Source organism: Schistocerca piceifrons, chromosome 3 (assembly GCF_021461385.2).
Source record: "Schistocerca piceifrons isolate TAMUIC-IGC-003096 chromosome 3, iqSchPice1.1, whole genome shotgun sequence".
Classification (NCBI taxonomy): domain Eukaryota; kingdom Metazoa; phylum Arthropoda; class Insecta; order Orthoptera; family Acrididae; genus Schistocerca; species Schistocerca piceifrons.
In genome coordinates this window covers 722,242,596-722,255,800 of record NC_060140.1, presented here as the reverse complement: position 1 = coordinate 722,255,800, position 13,205 = coordinate 722,242,596, and the positions used below count along the sequence as shown (strand labels likewise).

Below are 13,205 nucleotides of genomic sequence, written 5' to 3'. Positions count from 1 at the left end.
ACGCGAAATATTTCGCCGTCAGCTTGTGTGTTAAAGACGTTCCCTAAGCGACCAGCTTGTAAGTAAAAAGATATCATACTGCTACTGCTGTTCAACCTTCTCATTCTGAAAGTGTTTCCAGAAAATCTTATGGCGACTACGAGCACTTTAACTGCCACGAGAGACGGGGTTTTCATCGCGAGTTGTAGCAGTTTTATCCGACTTTGCCTGGCGTTCTCTGAGAACCAGAGAAACGGAAATCTCCGACCGCCAACTCATCCTACACCTAACCTGTTCTCTCCTTACAGCAGCCATAAAAAAACATATAGGCAATTTTTTTCACAGATTCTTATATTAGACACCTCAAAATTTTAAAATCTATGCATCTAGGGAAAAAATCAAAAGAGAGTTTAAACGCAGTAGCTGTCTTATCTGTCTCAAAGTCAAAGGTCAAGTTATTTAATTATACCTGTGAAAGCCCAAGTGAATGTCCCCCATGGCATAATACTGCCTCCACCAGACTGCATCTGGGGCGCTTTCCACGTTTCGAGCAGCCATTCGCCAGGATAACGGCGTCTCAAGATACGACCATTGACCTGGTATAACAAGAGTTAATCGTCTGAACACAGTCCAGTCTCGATGACCCCGTATCCACTGCAACCACGGCTGACGAAGTCGTTGGATTGAGCATAATATTCTCTCGTCAGATATGACACAGATCGCCGCCTCTCCTGCATTACAGAGCAGGCATGGTCCGACCTCCACGTTCTGCAATGAAGCGTGGACATCCAACAACCTGTCATCTATTCGTGGTTTCATCATCTTTCAGCCCCTTTCTATAGGTGCTGTCTACCGTAGCACGTGAACAGTCGACCAGCTTTTCCGTTTCCGAAGTGCCCGTTTCCAGATGCCGGACCATAACGGTCTGCCATTTGTCGAAGTCTAATATGTCAGTGGATATCTGGTTTGTGGCCCGTATCATCGCTAGAATGGTTCTCCACTGGTTTCTGCTCTGCTTGTATAGTTTCCTTACCGCATCATGTGCTCGAGGCAGTATTCAGTCTCGCGATGGGCCATAGCCATAAAGTTTGAAGCTCATAAATGTATCTCCTAATGTATCAACAAACACACATGTATAGTAGAGTATCTGAGAGGAGCAAGGACTAAACTAGTTGAAGTGTCGCTTACCGGGTAGTGGGGGCGATGGATCGGGACATGAGGATGCGGCAGCGGCAGGGGCTGGTGGTCAAATCCCCCATGCACGCTGCCTCCGCCCTCAACACCATACGAGCCATAGGAGCCGCCGACCAGACCGGCGTCACCGTAGCTCACACCTGTTCCCGGACCACTGACGAAGGAGCCGCCGTGTTCCAGACCGCCGCTGCCATACGCCCCATAACCGCCAGATGCTGTAACATCAGTACATCGAGTATAGTCAGAGCCAGGTCCGTATTCAAATAGTGTACATTTTGAAAAATGAAGAAACTGTAGGACAACTGCTTAACCCACAATCTTTTATTGTTTACACTCGGTTTCGGAACAGTTAAAGTTCCATCACCTGGTGTAGAAAAGTGTTCCGGAACTAGTCGTGTACACAATAAAAGATTGTGGACTAAGCGACTGTCCTGTAGTTTCTTCATTTTTCAAAATGGAATTGTACAGTTGCGGCTGCCCCTTAAGAAGAACACTTCAAGCAGTGTACGTTTGTGACAGCTGCTGAACTGCTCAGGGCCCTAGTGGAGGTGGTTCACCATTGCTTTCTTCTTGTGAAATAATTGTGTATCTGTATCATGGGGATGACTTGTAGTGCAACTGCAAAATTTACAATTAGTACCGTATAAATGTTTGTCCCGTTTCACAAATATTGTAAAAGTGGATATAAAAGTGTATGTATGTATGTTCTACATCTCATAAACCACTGGATCGATTTCAACTAAATTAGCTACACATATTGCTAACTGTCGGAAAAGAATTTTTTTCGGGGTAAGTACCACCTACCTCACCTACCTCTCAAAAGAATGGAGCTGGAGGTGAAAAGAACGTAGTTCACGGCGTGCGAATAGTCAGGCTATATTCATGAAATACTGGAGAATAAGAGCACCTAATGACTCCCAACAAACTTCACGCACAATTTCAAACAATTACGAGACTTTTTCTCGTTGACACCCTTCACGAAATGATGAAATGAAATGCGCGTATGGCATCGTTGGGCGGGAGGCCCTGTAACGCCGGAAATGCATATCCTCCTATTTCCATCTATTGTATTATAAATTCTTTTCCTTTATTTGTTACCTGAAGATATGACATTTCTGTGTCTTTATATATATATATATATATGTGTGTGTGTGTGTGTGTGTGTGTGTGTGTGTGTGTGTGTGTGTCGATGTATAATTGGTTTGCTTTGTAAATATTATTTGTATTTTTACGCTGGGTCTTGCCTAGGGAAAACTATGCTATAGAGCGATTACATCGATAGGTCGTGTGGAGAACCAAAGTGTTTAGGATCTTTGGTAGTGTTAACTCTGCCGCGTGGAGCACGGGCAGAGCGGAGTCTGGCTGGAGTAGGGCGGTGGAGGAGGTGTGTTGAGTGACGCTCCCGCGAGTTGCCGCGCTTTCGGTGTTTGGCAGCATGTAATTGCGCTCGACTTGCTGTGATAGTTTCTGACACGGTGTCGCGGACGGGAAGCATTAGCTGGCGCACATCAAGAGCCAGTTTCGCCTGGTGACCATGTCGAGAAGAAGGCGCGCCAACATCCAGCTTCTTCAACAGCTATGGCCGACAATGAGTGATTGTCGCCACCTCCTCCATCGACGACTTCAAACCTTCAATCAACCAACAAGGAAGACCGAAAGCACGTAAAGTTTTGGAACTGTATGGCAGACCTCAGCTTTTCAAACTATACCATTATTTTAGTGAAAATACAGCAACTTAGCATGAACCTTTGTTGGTCATTGTCGCAATTGCATTACCATGCAGGGTCCCTTCCTTTTCCGGAATGAACCCGAGTGTCGTAAAAATTCAAACGCCAGCATTAAAGCAATATCATTCGATTTCACTGCTTTAATTTCAAAGTTCAGTTAAGGTATTCATAGCTGGCTACAATATTTAGATTACACAAGCACAAATTAAGAGTGCGAGTTTTGTTACCATATTTTAGTTTACCTGTGACTGGAGCTCAGCTTTGTACGTACTAAATTTTACTATTGTTAATTGTTCAGAATCATTTAATTCAAGTTCAAAGTTAAATCTCTTATTTCTAAATTGCGTAGATTCAAGTAGATTTTGAAATGGTTGTTGAGGTAGCCCAAGACTAACCTTATTTTATTGAATTTCGTAGTGCTTCAGAAACAAAGTTCTCTATTAAATTCAATCACTAAATTAACTTTCAATTTTCCGGTTTTATTAATTCTTTTGCTAAATTAAGTCAGAGTGTAGCAAAATTTATTACTACTGACAAACATTCAGTTTTCACACAACACGTGTCAACCTTCAGTTGCCACGCTTTTAATGCTAATTATATGTGCATTAATCTTTCATTTTCAGTTATTATAGTAGTTGTCCATAGGACTGGCGACCGTAATTTTCCCCAAATCTCAAATATCTAATTAACACCAATTAATTGTTAACGTAACGAACGCACATTTACTCTCTTTATTAAATTTACCCTTTTCTCAAAATTAACTTCTACCAATTTCATTTGCATTTTTCCTTTCATTTAGATGTAACCCTTTCCTCCCTCTTTACCGACAGATTAACTTCGGTGACGATTGCTTTTCCCAAATTTCCATTAGGTACACGCGGTTTAATTTTTCACTGTCATTAAGGTCGATAAGTGAGGGGGAGGTTACAGCCCCATCCGGGGAAAGTCGGCCGCCAAGTACAAGTCTTAATTGAGTCGACGCGACATTGGGGGACTTGGGCGCCGGTGATGAGGATGAAATGATGATGGAGACAACACAAAACCCAGTCCCCGAGCGGAGAAAATCTCCAACCCTATCGGAAATCGAACCCGGGCCGTTTGCATGTGAGGCGAGCACGTTACCACCCAGCTAAGCTGGCGGAAATGTGACGATGAAAGGAAAAACAAAATTATCGCTTACTACATACTTGCTGGTTATACAGCAAAACTGTTCTATCAGGCATGACGTTTTAATTTATTACTTCTTTACCACTAACTCCATTCGGAAAAAAATTTGCAGACGGTATTCATATATACCACGGACTGTATTCATGCCATATCATGAGAGAACTTAGTGGCTTGCTACAAACTTCACACACAATTTCAAATCTTTACGAGACTTTTTCTCTTTGACATCCTCTACAAAATGATGAAAGGAAAGAAATATTGCTAAATACATTTTCACTGTTCACGCAGTAAAACTGCTGCACCAGGCATGACGTTTTAATTTATTACTGTTGGACACACATACATACAGACATGCATACATGTATACATACGCACACTACTACAGTCGAGTTAATTTAAGGAAATCCTTGACATCTGGCAGGGTTTTTCACAGGTTTTAACTGCGAAGCGTGAATGGCTGTATGCGAAAACGATAGCCATCTATAGGGCTACGAAGGGGCGTTGCCATAGAGACGTTTATAAAATCGCGTTGTAGATATGCGAGTCAGCTGCACGCAATATACAGGAACTGCCCGGGATCGTGTTCCTTAATATGGTTACTGTACTTATGCATTTATACCTAACGCATATTTCTTGTACGACCGTTTCATAATTTGAAAGGTGTCTTCACGAATACATTGCAAATAATTTTTTTCGATGCTTCACTACAAACACTGTTCACTTTTTGTTTTCGTTCTTAATAGAAAACTGGCATCATGAATCCCCGAGCAACGCTGGGTTTGTCAGCTAGTAATCAAATACGTTCAGACATCCTCGGGGGCAGTTTAGCGTTCCTCGATTGCCGCTGCATTATCGCCGTGCTGCCGGAAAGCTCGCTGTTGCTTCCTGAGTGCCAGCATAGCTCTAACAACATTCTGAGACAGTTGTAACACCTTAGACTCTCTCCCTTTCCGGTAGTTCGTTGGCCTCTCAGCAGTCCTGTTATTCAAAAACCTGGGAAGTAGATTGCGTACTCAGACATTAAAAAGTAGGCCATGACGGTCGATATAAGCGATTTGTCCCTCCTCTGGTGCAAGGACTTCAGGACCGCTCGAAGAGATTCTTTCCATGTCATTGCACATGCTGCAACGAGGCGACGTTTTAAATCTTCTTGGATCGTCAGAACTTGTGAAGAGACTTCATCTTTGAGTTTACCCCAGAATAAAGGTCGACTGGCGTCAAGTGAGGCGACCGTGTAGGCCAAAATAATTTTGCCGTTATGTCCTATTCAGAGACCAAGAAAGGGCTGGGTGAGCTCTTTGCCAGCCAAATGGTTCAAATGGCTCTGAGCACTATGGACTCAACTGCTGTGGTCATAAGTCCCCTAGAACTTAGAACTACTTAAACCTAACTAACCTAAGGACATCACACACATCCATGCCCGAGGCAGGATTCGAACCTGCGACCGTAGCGGTCGTGCGGTTCCAGACTGTAGCGCCTTTAACCGCTCGGCCACTCTTTGCCAGCCACAAGCGAGTAGTGAGCCGGCCACCCGTCACCCATCGAACTGGTACCACAACCACGTACATCAAGCATTTCAAGTAGTACTTCCTCTAGGATAGCCGGTAGCACTTCGGTAAAAAAAATTGTGCCTCTCTTTTAACCACTAAAGATTCTTCAAAGAAGTAATGACCAGTTGCGTAATCTCCAACAACCCTGTGCCAAACATTCAGAATACACTGGCTGTGGTGTTCAAACTCCTCAGCTAGTGTGGATTCTTAGCGGCCCATTAACGCATATTTCTTATATTTAGCTTTCCATGATTTTCATCGCTAAACAGAAACAACGTATTGTCCTGATGTCATATCAGAACCGAGCGACAGAATTCTGTGCATCTTCTGTAGTTACGATGGTTAAGCCTCTGGTGAAGTGACCCGTGACACGGACAGAAGCAGTCTAAGTGCAAAATGCAACAACGATGGCCTGATTTTGTCCAGAATCACTCGCCGATTCTCTGGAGCTAACATATGGTATGAGCAATAACTGCCGTAGCGACTATTTTCTTCGCTCCGCTCGTTACAGGCTTTCTCCTTAGCCTCAACATTGTGTTCCAGTGCTCTTCCAATAACAATTTCCAGAACATTCGATGAATTGACACCATCTGTCGGGATGTCTTTTTGCGTACAACTCAACTGTTCTCTTTGCGTTCCGTTTGCGTTCTCCATAAAGGAGTAGCATGTCTAGTTTCTCTTATTTTTTTTTCAGATTAACCAGCAATCGACACACGTGAACGATACAGACAGCTCCATTATCTCTGTGTACCTTTTATGCCGGTATCAGGGCGGACGGGCACTCTGTTTCCTCCTTATCCGTCGTGACGTATTTCCTTATTTAGGTATGAAATGACGAACTTCTGCACAAGCTGGCAATCGGTTTCATCATAAAAATAATTAAATCCCATGTTTTAAATGGTGTACTTACTATGAAACTAGCAATCGGTTTTTAAAGAGTGAAGCGCTGTTGAATTCGTCTCTTTCCGAATAGCGAAACTAGCAGCAGAAATTATCTAAGTTCCACTTGAAAATGTGATATTGATACCGACACCTCCTTAATTAATACGGCTATGAAAAAAATTATACGTCGTTCAGAGAGGAGTTTCTCACATCTCAACTGGTTGAAAACAAAATTACGCTTATCTTAAGCGATTGCAGAAATATTCTGAGGTGAACAGCTTAGGTATATCGCCTTGTATATACAGATCTAACACTCTCTACTGAAGTCCCGCGACGAGGCATACAAATCAGTCACCTACATGTCCAAGAGGGTTAAAATAAGGCCCTGTGATGTGTACTCTTTTTTCGAGCCAGCTCAGCAATTTAAAAAAAATCTTCCAAGATCTTGTGCAGAATATCTCCCTGTATATTGGGCGTGGAAAGTAGGTGAAAATGTTAACGCCCGGAGTGCATTAATGAATTCGACCAAGAGGAGGTAGCAACGCCTACCACTGTGGTAACAACAGAAGATAAATTTCATGTATTATCTGACGGTAGTGAGCTCTGGTTGGAACCAGCACGCAGAAATCGATGCAACTATGCACAGCTAGAACGCTGTTCGAATTATTGTTCATTCTATAGCAATGAAACAGACGAAGGTGAATGGGACCCACAGAGATTATCCTACATGTTGTGGTTAATATTCACCGTTAGTCATGGTCCCGCAAATTAATAACCACCCTGTATTGTGCATTTTAATGGGAAAGATTCGTCACTTGTGCTCCGAATTGAAAACTCACTTCAGTCTGGTTCTCTATTTGACAGTAGGTTCTAACAGAACAACTCACGTACTTCTGGCTCGATTAACATGCTGCAACACGGTTAAAATGGTTCAAATGGCTCTGAGCACTATGGGACTTAACTTCTGAGGCCATCAGTCCCATAGAACTTAGAACTACTTAAACCTAACTAACCTAAGGACATCACACACATCCATGCCCGAGGCAGAATTCGAACTTGCGACCGTAGCGGTCGCGTCGGTCCAGACTGTAGCGCCTAGAACCGCAACACGGTTAAATTTCACTAGTTTTAATATTCTAGTATTTTATACTTGATGATGGTGGACAGTTCAGCTAATGTATTTTAATGAAGCTGACATCGGGTGTAGAAGACTACGAATTTATACAGGATTATTCATCTTCCACTACCGCTGTCGTTTCATGCAACCGTAACGTTGCAGCTGGCCTTCATGAACCACGTGCGAGATTCTCATATTCTCTCACTCGCTACGCACAAACTCTTAGTTCTTCAGAAAAAATGAAGAGGACCTTTTGGAGGAAATTTGACGTTGTTAACTTTTGTACTAGGATACTTTTCCGCTAGAGGCCAAGGTTTCCGAGTAATTCAGGAAACACGTACAAAAGTGACCTTCAAACTTATTTCTACCCCACATTCAACCCCCACCAGTCAGGATTTCTACTACGTTGTTCGCGGCACTCCCTGCTACAACTGTACAAAAATTTTCGGCTGCAGAAACTATTCCCGTTATTCGATCCTTTTGGTCTTTATTGATTGGGCTATTAAGCCACCAGTATAGTTGGCTGCTTCGTTAACATTATTAATTTTAATGTGCCAGTGAGTGTAATGAATGAAAGAACCACTTTTGTAAACTTTATGCTAAAACTAATTACGTTGCCAGTTTGCTCGAGACTTAACCCTTACAAGTGCAGTAATTTCGTAGTCAGAAGGTCTTCCAAATAAAATTAAGTAATTGTTTATTTTATGCTGTTAAAATTGGCAGAATTGTTAGATAAAATTTACACAAACGTCAGTTTTACATTTTCTAAGTGCTCGACTATGCCGGTGACATAATAAGAGCAGACAATGAAGACTAAACAGGTTGAACGTGGGAAACAATTCGCGCAGTCGTAAATATTTGTACAGTCATTGGAGGGAGTGCCGTGAACAACATACTAGAAATCCTGACCGGTGTGGACTGAAGGTGGGAGTGGAGGTGCGTTTGAAGGTCACTTGTCACTTTTGCACGTTTATCTTGAATAGCTCGAAATCTATGGCCTCTCGCGAGTTTTCAATTTTACCGTATTTTATTTATTTGGTTCGCTTTAAACGTTTCCGTCCACTGAATTCACGTAAGAACGAATTCTACATGGTGCATTTAACTCGAATGTAAACAATAATGTGTCGACAACGGATAAAGATTATAGGATAAAAAAATTCGTTGTTACTTTATCCATTTCTGTTCCTTCGTACAAAATTTGAACCGGTTCGTACAAGTTTAAAGTATAGAAGTTGCACGCTTCAAAAACCTCTCAGAAAAATGCGTTTTATGCACGTAAAATCCAAATTAAGCGAGATTTTTTACAACAGTTATGAGTTATCTTAGACCAAAGTCCGATACACAGTTGGACCAAATATGAACTCTCAGTCTCACCCCAATCCGTAGTTATTTAAGGGCGACTGTTATCGCATGTAAAATCCGAACGAGAGTGACTGCTTTTGCACTCAAAATGAGAACAATGTACATACACATAGTGCTGTTAGCTGAACACAGCAAAAGAAATTAATCAATTCGCACCATTTACATGGGTGCCAGCTCCGGTTGGTCGTTCAAACCTTGCTTAAAATACTGTGATATAGCTACAGTAAAACAGATGTTCGAACGGCTGTAGAAATGGCCGCTGGTCCGGGCCAAACCAAAAACTTTTTGCCTCGTCTTCCTTGCTCAGAAGCTGAGTACCAAGACCCCTACAAACCGCGATTCTACACGCAACCTTTTCAGGCATATTTGTTACAGCGCTTCTGCGCTGAGACTATTATAAATAACTGCGCAATCTGTGAGAAGTCTGAGGATAGCATTAATATTGTCTTTAAGGTCAGTAATATGCAATATGAACCGTATTGGTCCCTATACACATCTCTGGAGAACAACTGAAGTTACTGTTACACGTGTCGATGATTTTCCATCCAAGGGAACATTACGTGTATTCCACGAAATCCTCAGTTCAGTTACAAATTTCCCCTTATACCCGATTTGACCGTGCTTTCGATAGCTCGAGGTGCGCAGATATTCATGGGCGCTTGCAGAATATCTTCGGAGGCATGGCGGTAAACAAAAGCACGGTGAGTTGGTGGGGAATGAAACATGGTTTCATAACTTCGAAACGTAAAGAAAACGGCAATCCATGGAGTGAGGCCGCATGACGTCTCTTCGGAAAAAAAGTTCAAAGCCGCATCCTTAGCCGGTAAAGTCGTGGCGATTCTCTTCTAGGACTCTGAAGCGGCTATTCTGTTTGATGTCCTCCCTCAAGTTGCAACAATTATCTCTGAAGTATGTTGTGATTCCTTCAGGAAATTGAAGAAACGACTTCAACGTGTTCATCGCCACAAAAATGCAAACGAAATTTTCCTTCTACATCTACATCTACAACTACATTTATAATCCGAAAGCCACCCAACGATGTGTGGCGGATTTTATATGATTATTCCACTTCAAATCGTTCCGTACGCATACTCCCAGATATTTTACAGAAGTAACTGCAAGCAGTGTTTGTTCCGCTACCATATAATCATACAATAAAGGATCCTTCTTCTCTATGACAACGCAAGGCCTCACACGAGTCAGAGCTCACAAAATTTCACTGCGCCGTTCTTCATCACACTCCCTACAGTCCGTATCTCACACCTTCTAAATTCCAGCTCTTTGCTCCAATGAAGAATGCACTCCACGGGAGTCAAATGGTTCAAATGGCTCTGAGCATTATGGGACTTAACTGGTGAGGTCATCAGTCCCCTAGAACTTAGAACTACTTAAACCTAACTAACCAAAGGACATCACACACACCCATGCCCGAGGCAGGATTCGAACCTGCAACAGTAGCGGTCGCGCGGCTCCAGACTGCAGCGCCTAGAACCGCTCGGCCACACCGGCCGGCCACGGGAGTCAGTACGTGGCTGATGGGAAGATTATTGATGCGGTAAGACCTTGGCTCCGACTTCGACCAGCACAGTGGTACCATTCCGGTATACTGGCCCTTCCAGTAAATGTAAATGTCGTGTGACTAGGGCCTCCCATCGGGTGGACCGTTCGCCGGGAGCAAGTCTTTCGACTTGACGCCACTTCGGCGACTTGCACGTCGATGGGGATGAAATGATTAGGATTAGGACAACACAACATCCAGTCGCTGAGCGGAGAAAATCTCCGACCCAGCCGGGAATCGAAACCGGGCCCTTAGGATTGACATTCTGTTGCGCTGACCACTCAGCTACCGGGGGTGGACACGAAGTAGATGAAGTTAAGGTATTCTCCTACGTAAGCAGCAAAATCGCCCATGATGGTTAGAGCAAGGAGAACATCAAAAGCAGACTAGCACTGCCAAAAAGGGAATTCCTGACCAAGAGAAGTCTATTGGTATCAAACATAGGCCTTAATTTGAGGAAGAAATTTCTGAGAATGTACTTTTGGACCAGAGCATTGTATGGTAGTGAAACATAGACTGTGGGAAAACCGGGACAGAAGAAAATCGAAGCATTTGAGATGTGGTGCTACGGACGAATGTTGAAAATTAGACTTGAGAAGCCACTGGTTAATCAGGAGGTAAAATGACTGAGCCGGATTCGGAGGGATTTCTGGAATGCAGGATAGAAGGCGACGAAAGCGGTATCATCAGCGTACTGAAGGAGGTGGGCTGGTGGAATTGGTTTGGGCATATTAGTTTCATGAAAGAGAGGAGAGGAGAGGAAAGGAGAGAGGATGGAGCCTTGGGGCACGCCTGCAGTGGGAAGGAAGGTGGGGGAGTAGTTGTTAACTGTGACAGTGGGTGGGTGATTAGAGGGAAACAATCTAATAAGATTCACATAATCAATTGGAAGTGCGTAAGTTTGGTCTTCAAAAAGGAGTCCGGAATGCCATACATGGTCCTAGGCATACTCAATGTCGAGGGAGACAAAAATAGCAGATTTATGGGTGTTGATATGGTAGGATAGGAGACGGGTGATGTGCAGGATCTGGTCATCAGAGGAGAAGGTGGGATAAAAACCACACTGGTTAATGGGAAGGAGGTGGTGTTGGTTCAGGTGTTGATGAATGTATCAGACAAGTTTCGAAGACCTTGCTGAACTCTGAGGTGTGACAGATGGAGTTGTAGGAGGAGCCATCAATAGGGGTTTGCTCTGTTTGAAGAAAAATAGGATTTTGAACGTTTCCCACAGTTCAGTATAGTAACATGTAGCGAGGACAGTGGTGCAAAGGGTTGCAATGGTAACTAAAAAGCAGACAGGGCATTCTTTGAGGTGTCAATAGGTAATGTGCCCATAACCAGAAACTGTGCTGCGTTTTCTGTGAAGTACTTGCCTTGTCTCATGTGCTTGATTCAGGAGTTTAATTCTCTTTTTGGGAATCGAACCCGGTCCCCTTAAGATTGACATTTTGTCGCGCTGGCCACTCAGTTACAGGGGGCGGACGCCCTTCCAGTGAGGTGGCGTAAGGCCGTCGCGTTGAACGGAGATTATGTTGAGAATCAGGGTTTTGTAGCAAAAGACTGGGGAATAGTATGGTATATTGAATTAACCCAACCTGCTTTCAGGAAAAAGAGTTGCATTGCTTATTGAACATCTCTGAAAGTGTTCATTAGAACCTTGCCAACAGAACACTTCGTTGTTCCACACTCGGGCCAGTCTACTGAAATGCCACGTACCTGGGAAGGCGGAAGCGCTCCTGTATGAGGAGGGGAGCTGCTGCAGTTGGTCCTCGGCAGCCGGGGGTTCGCTCGCGGAGTCGTTGGCTGCCGCGCCGGCCACGATGGCGCGCGCGGGGCTCGAAGCCAGTAGTGCCACTAGCAGCAGCGCCGCCGGCAGCTTCCCAGCAGCCATGGTGCAGCAGAAGCGCTCCCGCGGCGGCAGGTGGCCCTATATACGCGACGGACACTCTCTCTGCCGCGACAAACAGAGCGGCACCGGCGGCCACAATGCACAATGGCAGACGAGGCGCTCGCGAGACGCACGGCACGACGCCGGCCGCTGGGGCCACGCGCTTCCGTATTCCGCAATCTGTTGTCCTCGGTCTACGTCACTCACCGCACCTTACCGTACCTGGTACTTCCATGTACCTCTCTTTTCTACTAATTTATTTTATTTAACTTTGTGATCATGATTCCTTCCTGTCATCGCTGTCCTCAGTTAACCTACGAGAGGTAATCAGAAAACTTTAATTATCGTCTCGAAAATCATGAAGCAAACATGAAACTTGGTGTTAGTCCTTTTATACAGGGTGATTCCGTGATGATGGTACAGACTTTCGGGAATGATGAAGAAGGGTAAATTATTTGAGGTAACGGACCCTAGTACGGCAACGATGGCTCCAAGAACTATGGGACTTAACATCAGAGGTCATCAGTCCCCTAGACCTTAGAACTACTTAAACCTAACTAACCTAAGGATATCACACACATCCATGCCCGAGGCAGGATTCGAACCTGCGACCGTAGCAGCAGCGCGGTTCCAGACTGAAGCGCCTAGAACCGCTCGGACACAGCGGCCGGCAGTATGGCAACTACCAAGTCGAAAGGTACACGAGAAAAACTAGTTAAGCTCTTCTTTAGCCTCGTGCAGTACTCAAACAGAGGACTCCAACTTCCGAACCCTGATCATG

The 13,205-nt window shown here is 44.1% G+C and overlaps 1 protein-coding gene across 1 annotated transcript in view; it reads right to left on the bottom strand.

Moving 5' to 3' along the window:
* LOC124788996 overlaps positions 1-12,427 on the bottom strand; it is a 68,234-nt gene extending 55,807 nt beyond the window's left edge. The window contains exons 1-2 of the mRNA XM_047256283.1: positions 12,253-12,427; positions 1,168-1,388 (exon numbers count right to left, since the gene is read on the bottom strand). Of these exons, the coding sequence (XP_047112239.1) occupies positions 1,168-1,388; positions 12,253-12,427 (396 nt within the window). The remainder of the gene's footprint in view (positions 1-1,167; positions 1,389-12,252) is intronic.
* Between the last annotated feature and the right edge of the window lie 778 nt (positions 12,428-13,205).